A 27,668-nucleotide genomic window follows, 5' to 3' on the forward strand; every position below is an offset into this window, starting at 1 on the left:
CAGATGCTCACCGAGCATCTGTTTGGTTACCGTCTGACCTGCTCTGTCTGCTGCTGCAGCCGGCCACGGCCTGGAGAACACCCGCGGGGACAAGGTGCGGATCTTCAGGGCGGAGAAGTCGTACGCCGTCACTCAGGGGAAATGGTACTTTGAGTTCGAGGCGGTGTCAACCGGGGAGATGAGAGTGGGCTGGGCCCGTCCCAACGTCCGCTCCGACACCGAACTGGGAGCCGATGAACTCGCCTACGTCTTTAACGGCAACAAGGTCCGTCAACATGTTTCCTTTTAACTTAGTTTCAGTTTAAGGAACATTTAAAAAGGTTTTAATCATGCATAGATGTATCTAGAGTTGGATCTAGATGTTGAAAGTTGATGCTACCCTTACTTTTCCAGGCTCAAAGATGGCACATTGGCAACGAGCCGTTTGGTCGTCAGTGGCAGTCCGGGGACGTTGTCGGCTGCATGATCGACCTGACCGAGATGAACATCATGTTCACGCTCAACGGAGAAATGCTGATCAGCGACTCGGGCTCAGAGATGGCTTTCAAAGACATCGAAATTGGAGAAGGTGAGAGTTAAAGCATATTTTTATTCATCAGAATTGGTATAAAATAGGAAAAGAGGAATATGTTGCTTTAGAACTTGTCTGATATGAGTATGTTTTAGCTTATAGTATATTTTTTGCTGTAATCATCTGGTTTCCCCCCCAGGTTTTCTCCCGGTGTGTGCCCTCGGCCTGTCTCAGGTCGGAAGGATCAATCTGGGTCAGAATGTCAGCAGCCTGCAGTATTTTGCCATCTGCGGCCTGCAGGAAGGATTTGAACCGTTTGCCATCAACATGAAGCGAGACATCACCATGTGGTTCAGTAAAAGTTTGCCCCAGTTCGTCCCTGTACCCACCGACCACAATCATATCGAGGTAATTCATCAGTTATATATTTAATGAATCGGAAACTTTACATTTAGATGATTTTTTTTGTGGGAATGCTAATACAGCTACTTCTAAACCAGGGGTGTCAAACCCAGTGATGCAAGGGGGCCAAAATTAAAAATTTGGTCCTAGCCAAGCGCCAATCACAATCAATATTTATTAAAAATTACATAAATTAACCTTGATTTTAGATGTATTATGTCAAATCCTTCATATAGAAATATCAATGACCTTTTCCCAGTTACAGATTATACAGAATTTAGAGCAAACAGACTTTAATGAACACAGACAAATAGATCAAACTTCAAAAAGCAAATCATTAGCTGTCATTTCTTACGCCTCACTCAGCTTTTAAATGAAGTTTTTAACATTAAAACAGACAAAAACCTGATCATACAGAAATTAAAACTATATATTGTTGGCTTCTAAGTCAATGTCAGAGAAAACTTCACTAATTAGGCTCAGTTTTTTTAAGCAAAATAAGAATCAAGAATCAGAGACTCGATCTGAACCAGACTAGAGGGCCGGGTGAAATGTTACAGAGGGCCGGATCTGGCCCGCGGGCCTTTAGTTTGACATGTGTGTTCTAATGCTACTTCTGTTGTTTTGGTTTCCAGGTTTCTCGTGTGGACGGAACTGTGGACAGCGCCCCCTGTCTGAAGCTGACTCATAAGACCTTCGGGTCGCAGAACGCCAACACGGACATGATGTTCCTCCGACTCAGCATGCCCGTCCAGTTCCACGAGACCTTCAAGGTCCCGGCCGGGACCACCCCTCTCACCCGAGCCCTCACCATACCCGAGGAGGAGGTGGTGGTGGTGGAGCCGGACTCCGAGTTTGAGGTCTTAAAGAAGTCCGCCAGCCGTAAGGAGCAGGAGGATGAAAAGAAGGAGCCGTCTGTACCGAAGGAGATCTCTGTGGAGAACGAGAAGGACGCGATGTCTGAAAAGGGAAAGAAAAAAGGGTAAAAATCAGCTGTTTGTCATTAAAGGTGATGTTGTTTCTGTGTATAACCCAGTGAAACCTGTTCTTCAGTTCTTTAGTTGTTTTTTTTATGAAAATGTTTGTTCGACATGCAGAATCTGACATTCCACCCTGCGATTTATCTTCTGTCACAAAACAGATTTTTCTCTAAAGCCAAAAAGGCCGCCATGACACCCCTGGCCCCGCCTCCTGCCCCTCCAACGGTGCCTCGATTGGTGGAGGATGTGGTTCCTGATGACCGAGATGATCCTGAAATCATCCTGAGCACCACCACCGTGAGACACCTCCGCTCTTCGTGGAAGCTGCTCAGATCGTTTCAGTAAAGCACTTCTGGTTTGATTTCAGTGTTTTCTTCTTCTGCTGTCAGTACTTCTACTCTGTGAGGATCTTCGCCGGTCAGGAGCCCTCCTGCGTGTGGGTCGGCTGGGTCACCCCCGACTTCCACCAGTTTGACCCCAGCTTTGACCTCTCCAAGGTGCGCTGCGTCACGGTCACTGTGGGGGACGATAAAGGCAACATACACGACAGGTGGGTCTCCTGGAAGCTGCAAGAAGAGCTCATTAATCAGATGTAAATAAAGAGGAGTTTGGCTGATATGGATGCATCTGTTTGCAGCATGAAGCACAGTAACTGTTACATGGTGTGGGGAGGAGACCTGGTCAGCAACCAGCAGACCCGCTTCAGTCAGGAGGACATGGTGGTTGGCTGCCTGGTCGACCTGGCAACAGGCCTCATGACCTTCACAGCCAATGGGAAGGAGATCAACACCTTCTACCAGGTAGGACCTCCGTCTTGTTTTTGGACACATTCTAAAAGCGTTTACGCCAAATTTTCTCTCAAAGTAGTCGTCTCAAAGCCTTCTCAGTTCAGTTTCCTGTAATTCTAGAGCTATATTTAGACACCAGACACTACAGCCCTGAAAGCCAGGCTTATTTCTTTATTTCAGAATTATACTCCAGTAGATTAAATTAAGCTGACGCTGTGGTACCCATCCTTCAACACATGACAGACGGAATAACAGGAACGCAACGTGAACATTACGTCATTAAAGTCACATAAATGAACTTTTTACAACCTTCACATCATTTCTTCGTGGTTTATTTGTGTAAAAATCCATCAAAAAATTAAAGAGTGGCAGGAAAATACTGTGTAATAGCAGGGGGCTCAAACCACCAGGGCAGGGACCAGTCCTGGTCTGATGATCATTTGGTTCCAGGTCACAAAACGATTTCCAAAAAAAAATAAAATCTATAAAAAAACGTTTTTTTTTTGTTTTTTTTAAAAAGAGCACTTATCTGTACTTCTTTCCTGTGCCTGCCTCAGTCAGGTGTTTGTGTGATGCTCAGTCAGCAAAACCTTCAGCTGTTTTAGCTGTTTCAGCCTTTCAGCTGTGAAAACCTTCAGATGTTTTAGCTTTTCAGCTGTGAAAACCCTCAGCTGTTTCAGCTGTTGAAGCCTTTCAGCTGTGAAAACCTTTAGCAGTTTCAGCCTTTCAGCTGTGAAAACCTTTAGCTGTCTCAGCCTTTCAGCTGTGAAAACCTTCAGCTGTTTTAGCTGTTTCAGCCTTTCAGCTGTGAAAACCTTCAGCTCGTTCGAGACATCACGGCTCCGACGTTTTGGTTTAACTTTTGCCATTTTTTTCCCCACAGAAAAACACAAATATCTTTTTGAATCCTTGAAATTACTTCATTTTTAGCCTTTAGTTCTTGTTTTGTTGATTTTAGCTTTTAGCTAATTTTAGCTTTCATTTTCTGCTAACAGCTCCTGCTCTGATCATTTTAACTTTTACTCACTGTTTGATCAGTTCAGGTTTTATCGACTGTTTCCAGGATTAAATTTTTAGCTAATGTTCCCCTGGTTTGACTGGTTGATTTTATCTTTTAGCTGCTGTTCGGCTCATTTTAGTGTGTTGGAGTGTCTGATATTTCTACATATTTATATTTTTACTGTTTCAGGTGGAGCCCAACACCAAACTCTTCCCTGCGGTCTTCATTCAACCCACCAACCAAAACATGGCTCAGCTGGAGCTGGGAAAACTGAAGGTCAGAGACAAAACAGACTCTTCCCACAGATTCAGGTCGGCTGTCCGATCCTAACCGAAACTTGGAGGGGGAAGCTCGACCCAGCAGCCCTCAGATAAAGTTCCTGACAGTAATCCAGCCGGATGGTGACAACGGCATGGCTCACTGTCTCAGAGTGGAAGGATGGGTTTTAATTTGGCCAGCTGCCTTAAATGAAAACCGCTCCTAACGGCCGTCCTGATCCGGTTTGAGCCCCACATTCCTCACAGTTTGCTGTTCTGAGCCAAGGAACCCAAATCCACAGGAGAAGGTCCAGAACCCGTCACTTCAGTCTTACTTTAGGAGCCTTCCAGGCCTTCATGTCCTTTAGACACCCAGTCAGTGGCCTGGTAGAGTTTGTGTCGGCTGCTGTGCGTACGTGAGCCTGAAGGAAGATAGATGTAGAGCAGCTAGAAGCAGCTGCTGCTGTCCCTCAGCTTCCTGCTGCCGTCATCAGAGCTCCATCATGTTCAGCTAACTTTGGCCCAGTTTATTTTTGGTCAAACATGTTGACGTGGAGGTTATTTTTATTAACGTTCTTTAATTTGTTCATATAACTTGGGTTTTATGACTTTTATGATATTCAAATTTCTTTCGGATCTCTCGTTATAATTTGAAAGTTCTCAATGTTTTTAAATATTTTAGCAGAAATTTGAAATATTTAAGGTTTTATCTTGATTTTCTGTCGTGACTGAGCTGTTTGCTGCTTTTAAATGAGATTAACTCGTCGTTTTGTGCAACAGAGAAAAATAAAAAAGCAGGTGTTTGAATATTAGTAAGAGATAAGAGAATAAGGTTTTAAAACGTATTTCATTCTGTGTTGGTCCGTAACCTGTCCTTCTGCTGTCCCGTTCTCATCAGAACATCATGCCAATCTCAGCGGCCATGTTCCGCAGCGAACGGAACAACCCCGTCCCCCAGTGTCCCCCCAGGCTGGACGTCCAGATGCTGACCCCGGTTATTTGGAGCCGCATGCCCAACAACTTCCTGAAACCAGAGGTGGGCAAAGTGAGCGAGCGTCTGGGCTGGATGGTGGAGTGCGTCGAACCTCTCATCATGATGGCTCTGCACATCCCCGAGGAGAACAGGTCAGAATCCTGACGTCTAACGTGTTGCAGGGTTTGTGCCGCGAAGAACCACGTGGTGAAAAAGCACCAATTAAAACCCAACGACCTCTGTCAGTCTGTGGCTCCGTCTATTTCCTGGACTACACTGGCTTTATCACATGTAGTGTGGGCTGAGGAGGACTCTCAGCTACTACCACAGCACATCTAAGGTGGATTGTCTGTGGTGGCCAGTGATTACTCTCTGAGAGTTTCATTCAAATCTGTTCAGTGTTTCCTGAGATATTTTGCTAACAGACAGACAAACAAACCCACACAGGTAATTACATGATCGCCCACTTTTCTGAGGGGGCGGGGCACGAGTTTAGGTTTGTGAGGGAAATTCCACAAAGTCTTAAATGTTCAAAAAATGATCAAAACAGATTCTTCCTCAGAAAAGTCATCAGGAGATTTCTTTGAGTCAGAAAACGTAAAACATGTCGGCCATCTTTGTGTCAGGTGACCTGTAAACCCAAACTGTGACTGACGGGAGACGATGAAGAGAATAATCATCAAACATAATGAAGAAACAACAGTTTGGACATTATTTGCCTAAATTTACAGTTACATACAGGGTGGTTCCAACGGAAAATTGTTGTATTTTCTGACATCTTTGCCCGAACGGTGAAATTCAGGTTTAAAGTTTTCATTCATCCATCGTGATGACTCCTTCCTTCCTGCAGGTGTATCGACGTCCTGGAGCTGTCGGAGCGTCTGGATCTCATGAAGTTCCACTACCACACGCTCATGCTGTACTGCGCCGTGTGCGCGCTCGGGAACAACAGGGTAGCTCACGCGCTGTGCAGCCACGTGGACGAATCGCAGCTCTTCTACGCCACCGAGAACACCTACCTCCCCGGGCCGCTCCGCAGCGGCTACTACGACCTGCTCATCAGCATTCACCTGGAGTCGGCCAAACGGGCGCGGCTGGGCACCAACAGGGAGTTCATCGTGCCCATGACGGAGGAGACGCTCAGCATCAAGCTCTACCCGGACATCAAGAATGCCCACTCTCTGCCCGGCGTTGGCCTCACCACCTGCCTTCGCCCAAAGCTGCACTTCTCTTCTGTCAACTTTGTTGGAACAAACCCTGATATTTACACGCTCAGTCCGGTTTTACCTCTGCAGGTGAAGTAAATGATGAAAGTCACTGAATTTGGGTCTTTTTGCTCAGTAATAATTAGTTTTGTCTGCAGGAGCTGAAAACCAGAGCTATCAGCATGATAACCGAGGCTGTGCTGGATGGGAGCCAAGCCATGAGAGACCCAGTAGGGGGCAGCGTTGAGTTCCACTTCGTCCCCATCCTGAAGCTCATCAGCACTCTGCTCATCATGGGCATCTTCAACGATGAAGACACCAAACACATCCTCAAGATGATCGATCCCAATGTTTTCAGCGGGAAGGAGGAGGAGGAGGAGGAGGAAAAGGCTGAGGAGGGAGGAGATGGCGATGAGGAGAAGGACGAGGAGGAGGAGGACGCCGAACTGGAGGATGAGGGGGTCGGGGACGAGGAGGAAGAGGAGCTGAAGGATCTGGAGAAAGGAGAGCAGAAGGCTGGGCCTAAGGAGAAAGGTGGGAAGGAGGAGGAGGAAGCCATAGGAGGGAAAGTAGATGGAGAGAAAGCGGAGGAGGAGAAGGAGGAGGAGAAGGAGGAGGAGGAGGCAGCAGAGGCAGAAGCCAAAGATGAGGAGGAGGGTCTGGAGGAAGGTCTACTTCAGATGAAGCTGCCGGAGTCGGTCAAGCTGCAGGTTGTTCTCATTTTAATCTCTTTAATCCGTGTTGATGTTCTTCCCGGAGGAGTCAGGAGTTCTTACCTGCCCTCTTCCAGATGTGCACGCTCCTGCAGTACTTCTGCGACTGCGAGCTCCGGCACCGAGTGGAGACCATCGTGGCGTACTCCGACAACTTCATGCAGGGCGTCCAGAAGAACCAGCGCGTGCGTTACAACCAGCTGATGAGGGCCTTCACCATGTCTGCTGCCGAGACGGCTCGCAGGACCCGCGAGTTCCGATCGCCGCCTCAGGACCAGGTACCGACCGAGACGGATTCTGACACGTTTGGACCAGAACCATGGGACGGTTTTATGACCCGACAGCGTTAAAAAGATCAGGATTTTAGGTTTTTAAGGAGAGGTTTCTCTGTTTTTTAGTCATTCATATACAGAACCGGAGGTCAGAAGAAGATACTTTTAAGATTATTTAACTTTGTTTGGAAATCTTTCCCCCATAGAAACACATTTAATTCTCTCAGGTTCTCTAAAAAACATTCTTCTCTTTGAAATCTGCTTCAGTAAACTGGCTCTACTTTTGTCTTCTGCTGCTGCTTTTAGCTTTCAGCTGTCCTTTTGCTACATTTTGCTAATCATTAGCTCTTTTTAGCTAACCTTTTCCAGTTTATGCACAGTGATTCTGATCCGTTTGTCTCCGTTTGTCTCCGTTTGTCTCCATTTGTCTCCGTTTGTCCTCCAGGTTCTTCTGTTGACCAACTTTAAACACGGTCCAGAGGACGAAGACTGTCCCGTTCCCGAGGAGGTGCGGGAAACTTTGGCAACTTTCCATAATGGAATCCTGCTTCATTGTGGTGAGAAGTTTTTTTCTTTTAATATATTTTACTGTTGTGTGTGTGTGTGTGTTTTGTATTTTAATGGTAAATTCCCTCTTCACACACAGGTATCCACATCGAGGAGGAGGCTGAGGAAGAGGAGGTGGACACCTCACTCAGGGGACGTCTTCTCAGCCTGGTGGACAAGGTGAAGAACTTCCACAAGAAAACAGAGGAAGAAAAGCCGGAGGTGGAGGAAGAACCCAAACCCAGTGAGACGAATAAACAAACAAACAAACAAACAAAACAAACAAACAAACAAAGAGGAGCTGAAATTAGCAAAAAAACAACCCAGTTTTTAAACAATCACAGTCTAGGTTTGAAAATTTTTTCGGAGATTTTACGACAACATGTTCAACTTCTGTCTGATGATGTCACTCTGATTTCTGAGCTTTTTAAACCTGTAAAAAACATTCTTTAAATCTCTTAAATCTTTACACTTTTTACACAGTTTATATCTATTTTACCTAAAGAAATACATGATGACATATTTAATGATTTTTAAAATATTCTCTTTAAGATCTGGTTCAGCATGTTGTCTCTTTTTCTGTCTAATTAGGTTACTTTTAGCTTCTGTTTTGCTATTTTTAGCCTTTTAACTTTTGCTTTTAGTTATCCATTTATTACTTTTAGTTCTGGGGTACCTTAATGCTACTGCTTTTAGCTCACATGTTGTTATGTTTAGCTGTTAGGTAACCTTTTGATACATTTAGCCTTTAGTTAGCATTCTAGCTTTCTGCTTCTTTTAGCTTTAACAGCTCAGTTTTAGCTTCTTCTGCAGATTTCAGCTCAGTCTCTTCACAGAAACTACTTTTTCTACCCAAACCATCCTGTCACAGTTTAATTTTACAAACCCTTCATCCCCCCCAGGCACGCTTCAGGAACTGATCTCCCACACCATGATCCACTGGGCCCAGGAGTCGTTCATTCAGAACCCAGAACTGGTGCGCCTGATGTTCAGCCTGCTCCACAGGCAGTATGACGGCCTCGGCGAGCTGATCCGAGCTCTGCCCAAAGCCTACGCCATCAACGCCGTCTCCGTCCAGGACACCATGGACCTGCTCGAGTGTCTGGGACAGATCCGCTCGCTGCTCATCGTCCAGATGGGTCCGGAAGAGGAGCGGCTGATGATCCAGAGCATCGGGTCGGTGGTTTCACACCAACTTAGACCTCTTGTTGTCTTATTTTGATGACTTTGCTTTTGTTGTATTTTTGTAAAGTTTATTCTGTGGCAGCTCATCCTGATTTATCTCATTGTTTTAGTTTCTCATCAGAACTTAGTTTTCTTGCTTAAATAAATGGGTCTTTTTTAGGAATATCATGAACAACAAGGTTTTCTACCAGCACCCGAACCTGATGCGAGCCCTCGGCATGCATGAGACTGTCATGGAGGTGATGGTTAATGTCTTAGGTGGAGGAGGAGACTCGAAGGTAACTTTAGCTTCTTCCACAGCTCGGCGCTTCGCAGCACATTCAAAACAGACAGAAATCCGAGCGTTTGCTTTTCCTCCTCAGGAGATCCGGTTCCCCCAAATGGTGACCAACTGCTGTCGTTTCCTGTGTTACTTCTGCCGCATCAGCCGGCAGAACCAGCGCTCCATGTTCGACCACCTGAACTACCTGCTGCAGAACAGCGGCATCGGCCTGGGTCAGTTTGTGATGTGATCTGTTCGGTTTTCTGATCTGTGTGAGCGAAGGTGAAGTCCTGACGCTTCCGTCTTCTCCTGACGCAGGCATGCGTGGCTCCACGCCTCTGGACGTGGCCGCCGCCTCCTGCATCGACAACAATGAACTGGCCTTGGCTTTGCAGGAGCAGGACCTGGAAATGGTTTGATTAAAAGAAACAAACACACAATCATTCGTTTAATGGAGCTGCTGAACGACCTGTCCTGCTGTCTTCATGATGACGCAGGTGGTGACGTACCTGGCCGGCTGCGGCCTGCAGAGCTGTCCGATGCTCCTGTCCAAGGGATACCCCGACATCGGCTGGAACCCCTGCGGAGGAGAGAGATATTTGGATTTCCTGCGTTTTGCTGTGTTTGTTAACGGTCTGTTGCTGTTGTTATTGTGCTGAGTCAGCTTTCACACTATTTTCATTTCATCTTTCTGATCCTTTAACTCAGGGGTGGGGCCTCCATCCTGCATGTTTTCCTTGTTTCTCTGCTCCAACACACCTGATTCAGAGGTTAAATCACCTCTTCATGTTCTGCAGAAGCCTGTTAATCACCCACTGATTCAGATCAGGTGTGTTGGAGCAGAGGAACAAGTGAAACCTGCAGGATGGAGACCCCTGAGGACCAGGATTGGACACTCCTGCTTTAACTCATCATTCATCTGTTTTTTAAGCTACCTTTAACCTTTATAGCTACCAGTTTGCTATTCTGCTTCTTCTAGCTTCCATTTTGCTTTTTGAAGTTTTTGTTCTCCTCGTTTCAGCTCCTTCAGCCCTCGTTGGTTTTGTTTTGAGTTCAGCGCTCACAGACTTTCCGTCCCTCCTTCTCTTAGGAGAGAGCGTGGAGGAGAACGCCAACGTCGTGGTGCGTCTGCTCATCCGTCGGCCCGAGTGCTTCGGCCCCGCCCTGCGAGGAGAGGGGGGCAACGGTCTGCTGGCCGCCATGGAGGAGGCCATCAAGATCTCTGAGGACCCGGCGAGGGACGGGCCGACGGTGAAAAAAGACCGGCGATTCATGTGAGCGCCGGAGGACGATGAACAGCCGAAACCAGCTCATCAGAGGTGTCTTTAACCGTTTATTTCTCTGTTTCATTGGCAGGTTTGGCGGCGAGGGGCAGCAAGAGGAAAACCGCGTTCACCTGGGAAACGCCATCATGTCGTTCTACTCTGCGCTCATCGATCTGCTGGGTCGCTGCGCCCCTGAGATGCATGTGAGACGATTAAAGTTCAATTATTAATGCTGTTTTTGATAAAAACAGGCCAGACAAACCATCATCAAATGTGAGGAAACATGTTTGATGCTGATTACAGGAACATTTAATTGAATAAATTACCTTTAATTCATGTATTTATTAAGTTCATTCAGTTTGTCCAATAATGAATGATAATAAACCTTTTTTATTATAAAATAAATCACAGTAAAATAATTAGGAAAACCTCTTCAATAATACATTTTTCCTAAAGCTTTTCTTATTCAATCAGTTTTTGTTTGTGTAAATCCTGAAACCTGCTGTTTTTTAGGACAGAGCAGCTTTTGAGAAGCCTGATGATTAAACTTTAGACTCATTCAGCCGTTTTTTCCCTGCAGCTGATCCAAGCAGGCAAAGGTGAAGCTCTGAGGATCCGGGCCATCCTGAGGTCCCTGGTGCCCATCGAGGACCTGGTGGGGGTCATAAGTCTGCCTGTCCAAATACCCGCCTACGGCAAAGGTCAGACACAGACCTGTTTTCTGACAGTTTGAATGCAGGAAGGCTGGTTTTGTGTTTGGTGGTTTTAACAACTCGTCTTCTCTCTCCAAACCACAGACGATCAGATCATCGAGCCGAAGATGTCTGCCAGTTTTGTGCCGGACCACAAGGCTTCCATGGTTCTGTTCCTGGACAGGGTGTACGGCATCGACAATCAGGACTTCCTGCTGCATGTGCTGGAGGTCGGCTTCCTGCCTGACATGAGAGCTGCAGCTTCTCTGGACACAGTAAGCAGCCGGGGACCAGCTTCCAGCTGTGGAGTGTGTTGGAGTGTAACCGTCCTGTCTGGCTTCAGGTGGCCTTCAGCACAACGGAGATGGCCTTGGCTCTGAACCGCTACCTCTGTTCAGCTGTCCTGCCCCTGCTCACCAAGTGCGCCCCGCTGTTTGCCGGGACGGACCACCGGGCCATCATGATCGACTCCATGCTTCACACCATTTACCGGCTGTCCCGCGGCCGAGCCCTGACCAAGGCTCAGAGGGACGTCATCGAAGAGTGCCTGATGTCGCTCTGCAAGTCAGTATTACGGCTCTGACGTTCACCCAGAGAAAACGCAGGGAGGCTGCTGAGACCTGAATGACTTCTGAAAATAGTTAAACAAACAGAACAGAGGCTAAAAGCAAGAGAACTGCAGCTACTGTAACTAAAAAAGCAGAACAGTAGATAAAATGAGCCAAAGATGTGCTAAACATTGTGGAAATGTAGCTAAAATTTGCAAAACAGATGTTTAAAAATGACCAAAACAGTAGCTTAAATGAGTGAGAAGCTAAAAGTAGCGTGCTCAGTGTGCTGAAGAAGTCGTTCTGTGGGGATTTTAATTTAAATAAAGTGAAATTTTTTAGAAAGTAGAAAAGTTGCAACACCTACTCATCATGGCACATTTTACCTGATCAGGTGGCACATTTATTATATAAGTGGAAGTATGCAGAAGTAGCTTTATTGAGAAAAAACTATGAACAGGAAACTGCTAACTCAGAATACCAAATATTATCTGATTTGCATGAACTCAGCTTCAGTTTAACTGGAAACGATTTAGAGATGCATCCTTTCTTCTACATGTAAGACCGTCTGAAACCTTGTAGCTCCTGAATGACTCAACCTTTCCTGGTGCCACAGATACCTCAGACCCTCCATGCTGCAGCATCTGCTCAGAAGGCTGGTGTTCGACGTTCCCATCCTGAACGAATACGCAAAGATGCCTCTTAAGGTTTGTGTTGCTGAGCAACTAAATCAACCGAACAGATATATGGTCCAAAACAAACTCTAAGGGATTGATGTAAAGGATTCTCACTGAGGATAAAAAAGTAGGGTAAAACAAATCCTAAGACCACTTAAATCAGACACAAAATGTCCAACCTGTGCTTGTTTCCGGATGTTTAAACAGCCACACAGACGTGATCGGGTGACTCGAGGAGCCCGTAAACTGGAAATGTTTTTCTTGTCTTTGCGCTGCAGCTGCTGACCAATCACTACGAGCGCTGCTGGAAGTACTACTGCCTCCCCAACGGATGGGCAAACTTTGGGGTGACCTCCGAGGAGGAGCTGCATCTTTCTCGCAAACTCTTCTGGGGAATCTTTGAATCGTTGGCGCACAAGGTGAGGGGCGGGTGACGGACCGAGAGCAGGAAGTGGAGAATAAAATTTATTCAGTAAGATTTGAAAAACGGACCAATTTAGGCCCCTGACGAGAGTCCACTTCAACCTAACCGGTCCTCTTCAGACAAACACATGCAATTACATGATCACCCGCCAACATTAAAGGTGGGTCATAAAAATAAAATTAACTTTTTATGACTTGGCTTCCCTGCTGTTGCTTCATGTTGTAGAAATTTGATGCGGAGCTTTTTAAGATCGCCATGCCGTGCCTGTGCGCCATCGCTGGAGCCATCCCGCCCGACTACGTGGACGCCACCTACTCCTCCCACACGGAGAAGAAGGCGTCTGTGGACGCTGAAGGCAACTTCGATCCAAAGCCAGTGGAGACCACCAAGTAAAGACTGAATTCCTTCCTTCTGAATGTGTTTTATTCTAAGATTTATGTGTTGGATTTTTGACAGTTAAACCTCTAAATGTTAAAAAGACTCATGAGCTCAACTTTATCTGTTAACTGAGTGGGTTCTCTCGCAGCACCATCATACCGGAGAGGCTGGACGCTTTCATCAACAAATATGCAGAACACACTCACGATAAATGGGCTTTTGAGAAGGTCGGCAAGAAAATAAAAATGCTAAAATTAGATATAAAGCTTTATGTTGTTTTTTTGAACATGTTTCCTTGAATCATTTTTCAGATTCAGAATAACTGGACGTACGGGGAGGTGTTGGACGAGAACGCTAAGACTCACCCGATGTTACGGCCGTACAAAACCTTCTCCGAAAAGGTGAGGCGCTTTCATTCTGGGTGTAGAAGCTGACTGTTCGTATTTAGGTCTAACGTCTCTGCGTGGCTCTCAGGACAAAGAAATCTACCGCTGGCCCATTAAAGAATCCATCAAAGCCATGCTGGCGTGGGAGTGGACGCTGGAGAAAGCCAGGGAGGGCGAGGGGGAGGTCGAGAAGAAGGCGTCCACACGCAAGATCTCCCAAACTGCTCAGGTACAGCAGAGGAAATATTCTAGCTTTGAGACTACTGAACCACAATATGTGTTTATTTATTTATGAACAAGTCAGAAACTATTCAGGTAAAGGTAAACATTGTCAAACTAAATAAATGCTCTCGTAGGTGTGATTAGGCATAAACGTAAAGAGGGCTTCATTTTATAGACAACTTAGTAGATTCTCATATAAACACTAATTGACTTTTTTCCTTTCTTCAGGCCACCTATGATCCCAGTCACGGCTACAACCCTCAGCCTATAGACATCTCAGGGATGGCGTTATCCAGAGAACTGCAGGTGTGTATGGTTTAAGTTCGGCCTCCTGGATGATGACACCGCTACACGCTCTACGACCTTCACCACCTGTTAGACCAGTGGTGTCCAATCCTGGTCCTCAGGGCCACCGTCCTGCAGGTTCTCCTTGTTCCTCTGCTCCAACACACCTGATCTGAATCAACGGGTGATTAACAGGCTTCTGCAGAACATGAAGAGGTGATTTAACCTCTGAATCAGGTGTTGGAGCAGAGAAACAAGGAAAACATGCAGGATGGTGGCCCTGAGGACCAGGATTGGAGACCCCTGTGTTAGACTGTCTGGATTGGGGCAAGTTTGAAAAACCTCCATCAGGGTGTGGGCAGCCATGATGCTGCTACTCTTCTCACACCTGAGCTGTTTGGTTTGCTTTAATCGGACCAGAGTTTGTTTCCTTGGACAGTCTGTTTTGTTTTGGTGGAGCTCTGGTGCAGTCCAAACAAGCAAACTCGGGTCTGCCTGAAAACTCTGTTCAACAGCAAAGAGAAGTGAACCAAAGAAAAGTGGTCTGTCGCTCTTCATCGTCTCCTCCACTGCTGCTGCATTCGTCTCATGTGCAGAGCGACATGCTGGAGTGTGCTGATTGATCCAAATATCAATATTATTAAAACCAGATCAATACTAGTGTGATTTGATCAGTGTGTTAGTTTGTTTTTCTCCTCTACTACATTTCCATTGTCAGTCCTGGCCAATCGAGGAGGCTAGTTTTCTTCCTCCTCGTAGTCAGTGCTCGTTTTGCCAGGTTGGCAGGACGCCACCGCCCTGGGTATCCATCAGCACCAGGCTGTTTCCACGGCTTCATCACAATCTGCAGCATTTTGAAAAACATTGTTGAACCAGCTGGATAAAGACCTTTTTGACCGACCTGATTCAGATACAGCAGAACAGGAGAAACTTCTTCTGGAGCTCCTCCTGCCTCCCTTACACATCTGTAACTTAGACCAGACCTGAGCTAACTCAGCAAACATAAGAAGATGAAAAAAAATACAACAACAAACACCAATAGCACCAATTAATATACAATTATTATCGTGCATGAGATAAAAATAGTAAAAGATCCTAAAATAATAACAAAAATCTTACTAACAGTGAATAAATGAAAATAAAAAGTGTAGAAGGTGAGTGCAGTCACCTGACGTCTGAACAGGTACCAGAGCAGAACATGTAATCTGTTTATTCATCGTGTCTTCAGATCCGGGTCTAACCACACTGATGGTTTCAGAATTGATGTGGAGGAGGAAACCTCATTCAGCAGCATGAGAGGACGAGGTTTTTCTGTGCAGAAATCTGGATTGATCGGCACATGGAGAGCTCTGATTGCTTGTTGCAGCTGTTTGGTGGGAGTGTTCCAGTAACGTGAAGGGGTTGGGTTTTTTATTTGCGTGCTCAGAACCAGGACCCTCAGAGACCATCTATAATCTGGCTGATTCGTTTTCTGTCTGCAGGGTCTTCATCCAGAGTGAAGTGGGCCTTAGAATTTCCCCACACTGACAGGTCTCATGTTTCAAAGTCTTTACTAGAGCTGGACAGATTGGTTGTCTTTGCCTCTCTTTGTGCAGTCCATGGCCGAGCAGCTGGCAGAAAACTACCACAACACCTGGGGCAGGAAGAAGAAGTTGGAGCTGCAGGCCAAAGGCAGGAGGATCTGGGAGTTAACTGATACTTTAGTTCTTAGAGAAGGTTTACAGCTTGGCTGGCCGATTCTAAAAAGTGTCTCCTCTAAGGTGGCGGCACCCATCCTCTGCTCGTGCCGTATGACACCCTGACGGCCAAGGAGAAGGCCCGGGACAGGGAGAAGGCCCAGGACCTGCTCAAGTTCCTGCAGCTCAACGGATACGCTGTGACAAGGCAGGCCAGACGTCCCAACTGTCCTCTGGCAGCTCATGCTTCCTGCTTCACCGTCTTTGACTTTAATTACTGTCAATTCTCAGAGGCCTGAAGGACATGGAGCAAGACATCTCGTCCATTGAGAAGCGCTTTGCCTACGGGTTCCTCCAGAAGCTTCTCAAATGGATGGACATCGCCCAGGAGTTCATTGCTCATCTTGGTACGGTGGTCTGCAGAGCTTCTCGTGGTGGAAGTTAATGTTACAAATGTGCAGAACTAATGGGGTGAATGCTGAGTCAGCACTATTGTTTTCCCTTTACATAGCCTTTTGTCACATGTAGCTTTTAGCTAGAGTTTTGGTTCTTGTCGCTACTTTTTTACTTCTTTTAGCTCTTAGCTGGTGTTCTGCTTCTCTTAGCTTGAGCCACTCAGTTTCAGTTTGTTGTTCAGCTCTCAGCATTCACCGTATTTCTGCAGAAACTCCAGTTTTTCTTGTCTCACCCACAGAGGCCGTGGTTAGCAGTGGTCGCGTGGAGAAGTCGCCACACGAGCAGGAGATCAAATTCTTTGCCAAGGTGAGCGGCTCGATGGTTGATTAAACGAGTCTTCGGCGTGTTTGGTGTCAAGTGGCTGCAGCTGTCATGGTGTTTAAGTTTGATTTAAAAACCTCAGCTGAAGCATTTTAATGTCTTCATTTTGTTAGTCAAAGCGGACATGAGAAGGATCTAACCGAGGCTCTTGAAGAGCTCTTGATTTGTTCTCTATTTCACTCTAATTGGGACCAAAAGTTACAAAATAAACATTATTTTGTGTTAAAGTTTAACAGGTCCACCCATAAAGAGTTCCTCTTTAGCCTCTTCAGATTCTCCAAAGCTGTTTACAGAGTTTATTTATTTATTTACACGCAAACCGAGCTTTTTATTAGATATGTTTACACTCCATAAACTGCACTTTTATAAACTCACTCATCTTAACTGATGTCACACATTTTTAAACTTAGCAGTCGTATGTTGGTCATTAGAGAATTTTAAGGTTTAATTCACCTTCAGATGCAGGGAATCTTTCAGGTCTTCCATCCCATAATGTGGTGAGATGTAACTTTAGCTTTGTAGGGATTTTGGAAGGTTTTAGTTAAAGTTGGATGATCAGTCTAAGACTCATACTTTAATTAATATTACAGGAAAATAAACAAATTTTCTGTTGCAGTCTCACTGAATTCTGTGTGTTTAAGAACGACGTGTCTTACTTTTGTGTTTAAAGCTTGAAGAACTGTATTTTCGCCCTGCACATTATTTCTCTGCCCACATCCTACCTACCTCGGCTCGTCTATGATTGAATCTACTGCAGCACCCTTTAGAATGAAGATAAATGGATTTGGACCATTTATTTAATGGTTTTTAATCATGGGTGTGGTTTTTAGCTCCTCGCAGTGACTGATGATTTAAAGAGTGAACTGGCCACTTTAACTTTTAAAACATGGTCAATATAATAATATAATAAGCTTCTGTGACTTACCCCCCACGGATGTCCTGAGACATTCTGGAGACTGTCTCATCAGTTTGCTAACTTGTCACCATCAGTCTCAGAGGCGTGAGAAACGAGGTGAAATTCATTGATGAAGGAATGAATATTTAATCCCGGGTTGTCGTCTCTAGATCCTCCTGCCGCTGGTCAATCAGTACTTCAAGAACCACTGTCTCTACTTCCTGTCCACTCCTGCCAAAGTCCTGGGCAGTGGAGGACATTCGTCCAATAAAGAGAAAGAGATGATTGCCAGGTTTGTGGGTAAAAAGTGTCTTTCTGTTATAAAAGCTGTTGACCTTCTGCCTTTCCCTTCAGGAGAGAACTTGACAGTGTCTGTCCTCTCCGTTTGCCACGTCCCTCCATCTCTTTCCTGTTTTATAATATCTCTTATCTTTTTATTTTTTTGACTTTCTGTGTACCTGAAACATTTCCCTGCCCTGTCCCCCTCACCGTTCTCCCTCCCTGTACCTGCCTTTCTTCCTTTCTCCTCCCACCTCAGTATCTTCTGTAAGTTGGCTGCTTTGGTGAGGCACAGAGTCTCTCTTTTTGGTAAGGAATCTGCACGCTGTCCCCCCCGCCCTTCCTCTCCGTTCATTTACTGTCGAGCAGTTTCACGCTTGTCCGTCCTCATCTCCTCCTCCCACCTCAGCAAATCTTCTGACGCTTCTTTCTCTTCAGCTCAGCTCCTGCTTGGCTTGACTGGTTTCTGACTGTTGTTCTCTTTGCTTTGAAGTAAAACTAAAACTGGTTTTTACAACGTGATGGTGTCAACATGTGGAAAAGCTTTTCACTGATGGATTTGCTCTGCAGCTCTGTGATGTGTTTCCAGCTTGGCTTTTAGGAAGACGATTAGACGCTTTAGCCTCATTCTCCTCCACTTCACCACCATGTGTCTTTAAATGTTACTTTTATTTTAGGCAGTACTTTATGAGTGATGGCAAGTGCTTCCAAAAGCCAGGATTTGTTTTATTTTTTAAATGCTTTGGAGCAAAAGTTCTCCAGGATTTCTGAAGGAAGGAAAACAAACAGTAATAACACTGGAAGACGTTACGCTCACTCTCAGGCTGGTTAAGTTTCACAAGAAACAAACTTTACTTTATGTTTAAAGGGTTTATTTACAAATATACATAAAAACAAATCACCACATGAGTTATGGATGACTAATTCTCATAACTTTATGACAAAAAGTGATTAAGTGATTATAAAACGTGAAGTAATTTCTCTGTTTAAACCATTAAAATGCTGCTTCAGGTTGACGTTTCTGACGCTCAGACGTCCTGAATGCAGCAGAAACAAAAATGCATATCGCCCGCCGTACAGGACGGTTTTAAACAAGGATCAGATTATTGGATGGGGATGACTCCCGGCTACTACCACACCTGATTTTAGCTCAATATTTATAAAATGAACTGACTTGTAGCATTGCTGTGGTGGCCATCTTGAATCAGGTTAATTTCAAACCAGTGGATCCTGAGATATTTTGCTGACAGGCAGACAAATAAAAACTGATTGCTTAGAGAAAGCCTGGAGAACTGTCGCTCCACCGATCAGGAGAAGCAGAATGTGGTGATGTTGGACCTGAACATTTAGGATTTAGCTCTTTGACTCGTCCTTGACTCTGTTTTGTACTTAAAATAACTTTTTAAGGAGTCAAAGTTACATTTTTAATGAAAGTACGAGTTTGCTAACACTGCCTGAGGTGGTAAATGAGCTTTTAGGACCTTTCCTCTGGTTGTAAGAATAAACCTGTGGGTTTGTTCTTCTTCTCTGTCCCGTTTCCAGGAACCGACTCGCCCGCGGTGGTAAACTGTCTGCACATCCTGTCACGGTCGCTGGACGCCAGGTAACTGCTCGCATCACACCCGCGTCATGTCCCCCGAGCGCAGAGAAAAATGGGCCTCCGGAACTGTCTGCTCTTTTTAAGGACCGTCATGAAGTCCGGGCCCGAGATCGTGAAGGCCATCCTGCGGCAGTTCTTTGAGAGCGCTGCGGACGACATCGAGAAGATGGTGGAGAATCTGAAACTGGGCAAAGTGTCGAGTCGAAATCAGGTCAGACTGTTTCTGTCCTGGACTTACAGCTGACATAAACATGTGACATAACCTGACATGAACAGTTAATCCCATCCACACAAGCTGTGTATGAACCCCAGATGTCTGATTAATGAGAGAAATAACATTTTCCCTCAGACGGTAACCTCCTAACATCAAGCTTGACAGATCATCATAATAATGATTTTTATTTGAATGTATTTGCTCAGCCTGTCTGTTTCTGTGTTTCTGAAGGTGAAAGGAGTAGCTCAGAACATCAACTACACCACCACGGCCTTACTGCCGGTCCTCACCTCGCTGTTCGATCACATCGCCCAGCATCAGTTCGGAGACGATGTCATTTGTGAGTTTTAAATACCAAACAAACAAACGGCTCAAGATTAATTTAATTACAGGCTGACAAACACCTGGTTCTGTTGACATCCTCAGTGGATGACCTGCAGATATCCTGCTACAGATTAATGTGCAGCATCTACTCTCTGGGAACCGTGAAGACCCCACATGTTGAGAAGTAAGAACCTCTAAAGGCTAAAAACAGTTTTTAATTTTCATTAAACTCGCTGTCAAGTCAGAAAACACAATTAAAAAGGAAAATAGAAGCTAACATATGCTAATGTTGCAGTCGTTTTTGTTTAAATGAGAACTTTTCTTCAGATTTTGTTGTATTTCTGTGTGTTTTTGTGTATTTTTCTGTATTTCTGTGTGTTTTTTGTGTATTTTTGTTGTATTTCTGTGTGTTTTTCTGTGTTTCTGTGCAGACAGCGGCCGGCTCTTGGCGAGTGTTTGGCTCATTTAGCGGCTGCCATGCCGGTCGCCTTCCTCGAGCCGTACCTGAATGAATTCAACACCTTCTCCGTTTACACAACCAAGACTCCGAGAGAGAGATCCAGTGAGTTTATTGAACAGGTTTCAAACTGTAGAATATCTATGAGATGTTTATGTTGTCTTTGAAATGGGCTTCAGCCAACTGGCTTTAGATTTTAGCTTGTATTTTGCTGCTTTAAGCTGGTGTTTTTGATATTTTTATCTTTTAGCTCGTGTTTTGCTTCTCTTAGCTTTAAATTAGTCCTTCAGCACTCATCATTCATGCTGTATTTTCACAGTTTCTCCAGCTGATCTGTGTTTCATCGTTCCTCTCATCAGTTTTGGGGCTTCCTAACCAAGTAGAGGAACTGTGTCCTGACATCCCGGAGCTGGAGATCCTCATGAAGGAGATCCACGACCTGGCGGAGTCGGGAGCTCGCTACACAGAAATGCCCCACGTGATCGAGATCACCCTGCCCATGCTGTGCAACTACCTGCCGCGCTGGTGGGAGAGGGGTCCGGAGAACTTCCCCGAGCAGGAGGGCCAGCTGTGCACCGCCGTCACCTCTGAGCAGCTCAACCAGCTGCTGGGAAGCATCATGAAGATTGTGGTGAACAACCTGGGTATTGACGAGGCCTCCTGGATGAAGAGATTAGCAGGTCAGTGAGCAGAAAGCTGAGACTCGAGGTCTGTGGGGGAAGTTCTGCTCACAGTTGCTGCCGCTGTTGTCCCCAGTGTTTGCCCAGCCCATCGTCAGCAGGGCCAAGCCTGAGATGCTCAAGTCCCACTTCATCCCCACCATGGAGAAGCTAAAGAAGCGCGCAGGAAAGGTGGTGGCCGAGGAGGAACACCTGCGTATGGAGGGCAAAACGGAGGTGGACAGAGAGAACGGGACCATTCGAGATGAGTTTGCTGTCCTGTGTCGTGACCTGTACGCCCTGTACCCTCTGCTCATCCGCTACGTGGACAATAACAGGTGGGCCACGGTTAGCGCTAAATACTGAGGATTAGGTGGTAAAAACAGAGGAGTGATCATGTTTTATTACTCTAGTTCTGTAGATAAACTCCTGTCCAGGTTTAAAGGCTGTAAGTGAAACAGCTTGTTGGGTTTTTGTCGTCTTTGTCTGAAGGGCGAGGTGGTTGACGTGTCCCGACCCGGACGCTGAGGAACTTTTCAGGATGGTTGGAGAGGTCTTCATCTTCTGGTCCAAATCACACGTATGGGACTTCCTTTCACAGCTTTTTCTGGTTTCTGATTGTTGTTTCTTTTAAGTAAAAGAGGACGAACGACAGACACGAGCTCGTTCAGGTTCCTGTAGTCGAGTCTTTGGGTCTCAGGCTCAAATTAAGTTTTAGTAACAGGAAAAATCAGATATTTGGGGAAAATTATCATCTGAGTAAAATAAGGCTCATAAAATATGAATGCGGAGTAATTAGGTATATGCAATTTGTTGTTGCAAATCTGCAACGTCTGCCTTGAGAGGGTTAAACCTCAAAAACCTGAACTTGGCCTCAAATTTGGAGAACCGTTTTCAGTTGTATAACAAGTAAAATTCATCACATTTACAGCCAGAGAAGTTACACTTTCTGTGAAAACTTTGTGGATGCTGAGAGCTGGATGACTGAAACTGAGCTGTTCGAGCTAAAAGAAGCTAAACAAGAAGCTAAAATGTGTAAAAGTCTGGATAGAAGTAGCAAAAAGGATAGCTAGATGCTAAAAGTAGAAGAACTAATCTTTGTTAGTCTGTCTTCTACAGTTTATTCCATGTCCTCATTAACAAATCAGTGTTTTAAAACATCCACCAGTTTTTAATACATCTGAATATTTTTGTATTTATTTGTCTCATATTGTTGTTCTGCTGTTTTTTACAGAACTTTAAGAGGGAGGAGCAGAACTTTGTGGTGATGAATGAGATCAACAACATGTCCTTCCTCACCGCTGACAGTAAGAGCAAGATGAGCAAGGTAAGCGTGCACGGACGGAGTGAAGACGCTGCCCGGTCCTCACATGTTTGAGTCACCACACATCCAGATGTAACACATTAAGAAACTAAACCCTAATAATTAATGTTTCACTAACTCCACCCACACGGAGCAGAGAGTAATCCATCCTCTTTCTTTCCTGTAAGTTAGGAACATCATGTAAGCAGTTATCCTTTAAATACAGATGTTAGCCTGATCTGACACATGATCTGTTCCAGGATAATTCAAGTGGCAGTAGAGTTGTTAATGAGCCGTGTTGCTAACTGTGTTTTCTCCTTATATCCTGTGTCGGGGGTTGGACGGCGGGCCACTAGGCCGGAGACGGAGAGGTTAGATTGTGTTTGTGCACGAGCGCTGTGCTGATCGCATGGCACCCTGAGTTTGGAGGCATTTCATCAAGCTCCGCCCACTTCCCAGGGACAGACTGAGCCCATTATTCACACGAATACATTCACGCAAACGGCACCGTGAACAAGGAGTTGTTGGGGCTCTTATGCACCAAACCAATAACAGATTTTCAGGGTCACTCACCTTTAGCTCAGCTGGACGTCTGCTGACTCTTTCAGGTGAACAAGCTGAATTAAGTCCCACTGCTGGATCCAGAATAACCTAAAGTCCTTTTCAGACTCAGATCATTTCTTAAACTTCAATTAAACTTGTTTTTGTAAAAAAGCTGATTCAGCATTTGTTTGTTTTTTGGACTCTAACTAGTTTGAGTCGTAGGGTTTGTTTCCTGAATGAATAAACGGCTAAAAAAGCACAAAGTGTTTGTAACGTTTTACACTTTTCATAACATTTCTTGTCATTTACAAATATTTTTCCTATAGAACTACATGGAGACGTCTTCGGTTTCTTCCAAACCATAATTCTCTTTTAAATCTGCATCTTCTACTTTTAGCTTGTAGCTTCCGTTCTGCTACTTTTAGCTAATGTTCAGCTTCTGCTTATCTTTCAGTGTGCAGAGCTTTATAACAGCTTACATGTGGAAAATACATCTTATCAGGTTTAGTTTAGATGGAATTTTTAGGTTTTAACATAATTAAATGGGTGATTTAGGTTAAATACTGAGTTATTTATGAGCAGAGTGTCCAGAAACCTGTTTCCTGTCATTGGTTTGGTGGATAAGAGCCCTGAAAGGAGCATTTTGCAGATTGACTCAGTTAAGAGGCTTGTTGTTCTGACGGACGGTTTTTCTCCGTCTTTGTGTTTGTGTGAGTAAGCGGGTCCGGGAGGCTTGATGAAAGCTCTTTGCTGTAGATGGTAGAAGCCTGAGAGGTTTCATGGCGCTCGGCTGAGCAGCCGGGGGGCTTGTTGTGCGCTCCTGCAGCCGAGCGCCATCACCCTGTCTTTGTTTGACCAATAAACACTTTGCCTTCAGATCGTCCCTGCCGGATTCAGCCGTGGAGCCGTGTGCTGTCTGTAAACTGGGATTTTTTACAGCTTTTTATGGTTAAGGTTCCTGCGCCGGGAGACACTTCTCTTCTCTTTCCAGAACTGTTATCAGCTTTGGGTTCTGCTTGCACTCAAAACCCAGAGTTTTCCTCACTTTTTTCATTAGATTTGCCTGATCCATCTGCAACACAAAGTTACTGGAAGAAGAAAGTCCACCCGCTTTCAGTTCTAGGATCTGGTCTTTACCAGGTTCTAAAATTATTCAGATCTGACCTCAGGTGAACAAAAACACACAATAAATTCCACCGTGATGTTATATTTTCAACAAAAATGAAGCCACAACAGAGAAACTGCTTCCATACGATTTAAGAACATCAGCTGCCAATCTTCCCAGGAGTGGGCTTCCCATTAAATTCACCCCGAAGGTCAGACTGAGGAGTGCTCAGAGAAATGAGCTCCACCTCAGACTCCACAGGCCTCAGATGGCAGGTTAAAGGTCAAAGGTCATGGTTTGTTTGGAAGACCTGCAGCAGAAAGCCTCTTCTCTCTAAAAACAAGATGGCAGCACAACTTAGGTTTGTAGTTTCCTCTGAAGGAACCAGAAGACTTCTGGAGCAGAACCAGACAAGAGGACAGATGTTTACCCAGAATGCACTGCAGCTGTCGGCACGGCGGTGGAGGGCTGATGGTTTGGGCTGATCCTGGAGTCGGATGTGAGGCCATCTGTCCGACAGCTCTGGGTCATGATGCAACAGGAAATAAATAAAGACCTGTAGGATTCTGGTGTGTTTTTGTGCACTTGAGGCGAGTTTTGAATGACTTGGTAAAGATCAGATCTTTTTTTTTTTTTTTACACCCTGATACGTAAAACCCCAGAGCTGAAGGAGGGTAGACTTTCTTTTGTCCCTGACTGTTTCTGACTTGTTAGATCTGTTGGGGAAACTGAAGCTACTGGAGCTCAGCTGTTTTTAAACGGACTAACTGGACTCGTTGCTTCTTGTCATGCTCACTGGCACCATTAAACCTCCTACACATTTCAACGTCTAACCACTGACTGAAATGTTTATATGGTTGTTGAAAATGAAGCCTGCTGCCCCTGGGTATGAGATTAACCCCAAACCCCAAAGATTTCGCCCACATTGCCTCTCATTAAGTGTGCAGAGTGAGGACAGATGAATGAGCACCGGCAGCCTCAGGGCAGAAAGATGGAGACCACCGCACTGCTAACCATGAAGCTGCATTATGTCTAACAGCTGCGGCTGATGCTGCAGAGAACCCGAACCCTTCATCTCTGCAGGAAACTGTAGCTGCTGTTCTTACTTCAGCTGAAGTTCTTTGTTAGCATGTTAGCATTCAGTCCATCACCTTACTCTGTTCTGTGTTAGAAGTAATTTTCTTTGTATCAGATATTCTCAGAAGCCTCTGATTTCCCAGAATCGTTTGCTAGGAAAGGCCCAGTTGTCGGTTTTCTCGTTAACCGCATCCTGATCTGTCCCTGTCTTCAGTCCGGAGGCTCGGATCAGGAGCGCAACAAGAAGAAGAAGCGTGGGGATCGCTACTCGGTGCAGACCTCCCTGATTGTGGCGGCGTTAAAGAAGATGCTCCCCATCGGCCTCAACATGTGCTCTCCTGCTGATCAGGAGCTCATCAATCTGGCCAAGATCAGATACTCTCTGGTACTGAGAAGCTTTTCAAACCAGTCTGATGGATGTTTGAGTCCACAGATGGACACACTGGCTTTTTTACGGTCAGATGGCATCTATCCGAGTTCATAAAAATGTGTTTTTATTGTTAATTTTTTTTCTGTTCTCCTTCTAAACTTGACATGAGTGTGCTGCGCTTGATTTAACGTTTGGAAAGTTAGCTCTCTGGAATAAACACAAACCTTTTGCCTTGTAGAAAGACACAGATGAAGAGGTGAGGGAATTCCTGCACAACAATCTGCATCTGCAAGGCAAGGTGAGAGCTCCTCTTGTTGGAAATCGTCCCAGATTTCCAAGACAGACTCGTGCATTGAAGTGTAGCATCAGTCCTTCTTTCAACAAGACTGTTTACTGAGATTTTAAGGTATATATTTTCTCAAAGGGCCACATGTGGCTGCAGAGCCACAGGTTTAATACCCCCGCTCCAGCTAAACCAAGAAATATTAACATGAATCGCACAAAACCCAGAAACATGAAGATATTCTACATTTTTGTGGTGTTGTGGTTCAGGTGGAGGACCCGGCTATGCGCTGGCAGATGGCTCTTTATAAGGAGATGTCAGGAAAGGCTGAAGACGCCGAAGATCCTGAGAAGGTGGTGAAACGGGTCCAAGAGGTGTCGGCGGTCCTTTACCACATCGAGGTGGTGAGTGTTCAGACGAGCCGCGGCGCTCCTGCCAACAGGTGGATCAGAAATGTGCGAGAAGCCGTTGGCAGAAGGTAAATATTTGTGTTTGTCTGTTTCAGACCGAGCATCCCTTCAAGTCAAAGAAAATGGTTTGGCACAAGCTGCTGTCCAAACAGCGCCGCAGGGCGGTGGTGGCCTGTTTCAGGATGACGCCGCTCTACAACATCCCAACGTAAAGACTCTGAATAAAACATCCAGGCATTCCTGAGCTGCTGTAACTCCTCCCTGAACGTTGTTTCTCTGTTATTTCCAGGCACAGAGCCATCAACATGTTCCTGGACGCCTACAAGCGAAACTGGTTAGAGACCGAAGGTTACTCGTTTGAAGACAAGATGATTGACGACCTGTCAGTAAGTTACGCCTCTTTCATTCAGATGAATGTTATTAGGAGGGTCCATTCATATTTCCTCCTGCAGCTTTGGACAAACCCAGACAAAAAAAACACTTTGAACCGTGCAGCTCAATCAGGCATTCTATGCTGTGACGTTCGGTGAAAGGACGTCGTAAAGTGTGGACAACATTAGCAAAAAAATCCAGAGATTTTCTAATGTTTGGAGCTCCACAGCAGAAACATCATTCAAAGTTTAAACGGGTCACAGAAAGCTGGACTTTAAATGACTGAACTGAGGTTTGAGATCTTTGACTGATATCACAGATTAACTTTCGAGCTGTCTAAACTTTCCAAAATATTTGCAAATATTTTCCCAAATCTTTCTTATACAGTTTATCCTTAAACTCCTCCACTTGAGGCAGGACCTAATGCCCAAACCCTGGGGCTTGGTTCCACCTGAGGGAGGAATGAAGCGTGAGATCGACAGACGGATCGATGCAGCTTCTGCAGTGTTAGTTTTCTGTGAAGAGGGAGCTGAGCTGTTTGCCCCCGCCTGTGGTCATGAACTTTGGGTAGTGACCCAGAGAACGAGATCACGGATACAGGTGGGGGAAGTGAGTTTGGTCTGGACTCGGAGTAGAGCCGCTGCTCCTCCACATCGAGAGGAGCCAGTTGAGGTGGTTCAGGCGTCTGGTAAAGATGTCCCCTAGACGCCTCCTTAGGAAGGTGTTCCAGGCATGTCCAGGAGACATGTCCCTGGAGAGACCAGGGTCTCTTTGCTGGCCCGGGAACACCTTGGAATCTTCCTAGGAACAGCTAAGATACTGAACAGAACCCTCAAGTGATTAATTTTTTTATTTATTTATTTTTAAAGTGGCAATTATCAGAGAAATAATCAGTCCATAGAGCACACCCAAACTCTCATTGACTTGCATTATGTCTGAGCTCAGAACTTTCCCTTCAAATCTAAGAAGTGAAGACTCTTTTTAACTTGTCTCATCTCCGACGTAAAAAGCTGTGGACTCATAAAAATGAACATTTGAGACTCGAGAGTTTCTTCGATGTGACGTAAAGTTTGTCTGAGGCTTTAAATTTGAGCTGTCAGGGAGTGAGAGACACAGGTGTGTGGTTACCAAAATCAAAAAAATCAAATCAAATTTTATTTGTAGAGCACATTTCAGCAGCAAGGCATTTCAAGGTGCTTTTCATGATTAAAAAACAAAATAAAAACAGCATGTGACAATGAATAAACAGTAAGAAAGAGACAAACATCAAAAACCCGCACTCTAACCCTAATTTAGCCATAAGCAACTCTAAACAGGTGGGTTTTAAGTTGAGATTTAAAGGCAACCAGTGTT

At 45.2% G+C, this 27,668-nt stretch overlaps 1 protein-coding gene across 3 annotated transcripts in view; it reads left to right on the forward strand.

Moving 5' to 3' along the window:
* The window catches only part of ryr1b (ryanodine receptor 1b (skeletal)), a 76,574-nt gene that overhangs the window by 25,648 nt on the left and 23,258 nt on the right, over nt 1-27,668 (forward strand). For all 3 annotated transcript variants that reach the window (XM_017431059.3, XM_017431060.3, XM_017431061.3), the window contains exons 26-77: nt 60-265; nt 394-568; nt 711-919; nt 1,549-1,895; nt 2,055-2,190; nt 2,283-2,443; nt 2,531-2,693; nt 3,871-3,957; nt 4,837-5,063; nt 5,762-6,206; nt 6,275-6,826; nt 6,907-7,107; nt 7,547-7,658; nt 7,748-7,891; nt 8,550-8,823; nt 8,993-9,110; nt 9,195-9,327; nt 9,413-9,507; nt 9,592-9,727; nt 10,185-10,368; nt 10,451-10,562; nt 10,940-11,060; nt 11,157-11,326; nt 11,395-11,615; nt 12,216-12,306; nt 12,555-12,695; nt 12,926-13,089; nt 13,227-13,305; nt 13,390-13,479; nt 13,553-13,693; nt 13,915-13,992; nt 15,567-15,642; nt 15,732-15,855; nt 15,939-16,054; nt 16,342-16,409; nt 17,490-17,611; nt 17,858-17,907; nt 19,141-19,201; nt 19,283-19,409; nt 19,644-19,752; nt 19,839-19,920; nt 20,168-20,298; nt 20,553-20,873; nt 20,950-21,190; nt 21,345-21,432; nt 22,087-22,179; nt 22,512-22,526; nt 25,095-25,265; nt 25,489-25,548; nt 25,803-25,937; nt 26,039-26,151; nt 26,233-26,329. In XM_017431059.3, the coding sequence (XP_017286548.1) occupies nt 60-265; nt 394-568; nt 711-919; nt 1,549-1,895; nt 2,055-2,190; nt 2,283-2,443; nt 2,531-2,693; nt 3,871-3,957; nt 4,837-5,063; nt 5,762-6,206; nt 6,275-6,826; nt 6,907-7,107; nt 7,547-7,658; nt 7,748-7,891; nt 8,550-8,823; nt 8,993-9,110; nt 9,195-9,327; nt 9,413-9,507; nt 9,592-9,727; nt 10,185-10,368; nt 10,451-10,562; nt 10,940-11,060; nt 11,157-11,326; nt 11,395-11,615; nt 12,216-12,306; nt 12,555-12,695; nt 12,926-13,089; nt 13,227-13,305; nt 13,390-13,479; nt 13,553-13,693; nt 13,915-13,992; nt 15,567-15,642; nt 15,732-15,855; nt 15,939-16,054; nt 16,342-16,409; nt 17,490-17,611; nt 17,858-17,907; nt 19,141-19,201; nt 19,283-19,409; nt 19,644-19,752; nt 19,839-19,920; nt 20,168-20,298; nt 20,553-20,873; nt 20,950-21,190; nt 21,345-21,432; nt 22,087-22,179; nt 22,512-22,526; nt 25,095-25,265; nt 25,489-25,548; nt 25,803-25,937; nt 26,039-26,151; nt 26,233-26,329 (7,913 nt within the window). The remainder of the gene's footprint in view (nt 1-59; nt 266-393; nt 569-710; nt 920-1,548; nt 1,896-2,054; nt 2,191-2,282; nt 2,444-2,530; nt 2,694-3,870; nt 3,958-4,836; nt 5,064-5,761; nt 6,207-6,274; nt 6,827-6,906; nt 7,108-7,546; nt 7,659-7,747; nt 7,892-8,549; nt 8,824-8,992; nt 9,111-9,194; nt 9,328-9,412; nt 9,508-9,591; nt 9,728-10,184; nt 10,369-10,450; nt 10,563-10,939; nt 11,061-11,156; nt 11,327-11,394; nt 11,616-12,215; nt 12,307-12,554; nt 12,696-12,925; nt 13,090-13,226; nt 13,306-13,389; nt 13,480-13,552; nt 13,694-13,914; nt 13,993-15,566; nt 15,643-15,731; nt 15,856-15,938; nt 16,055-16,341; nt 16,410-17,489; nt 17,612-17,857; nt 17,908-19,140; nt 19,202-19,282; nt 19,410-19,643; nt 19,753-19,838; nt 19,921-20,167; nt 20,299-20,552; nt 20,874-20,949; nt 21,191-21,344; nt 21,433-22,086; nt 22,180-22,511; nt 22,527-25,094; nt 25,266-25,488; nt 25,549-25,802; nt 25,938-26,038; nt 26,152-26,232; nt 26,330-27,668) is intronic.

Source organism: Kryptolebias marmoratus, linkage group LG2 (genome assembly GCF_001649575.2).
Source record: "Kryptolebias marmoratus isolate JLee-2015 linkage group LG2, ASM164957v2, whole genome shotgun sequence".
Taxonomy (NCBI): Eukaryota; Metazoa; Chordata; class Actinopteri; order Cyprinodontiformes; family Rivulidae; genus Kryptolebias; species Kryptolebias marmoratus.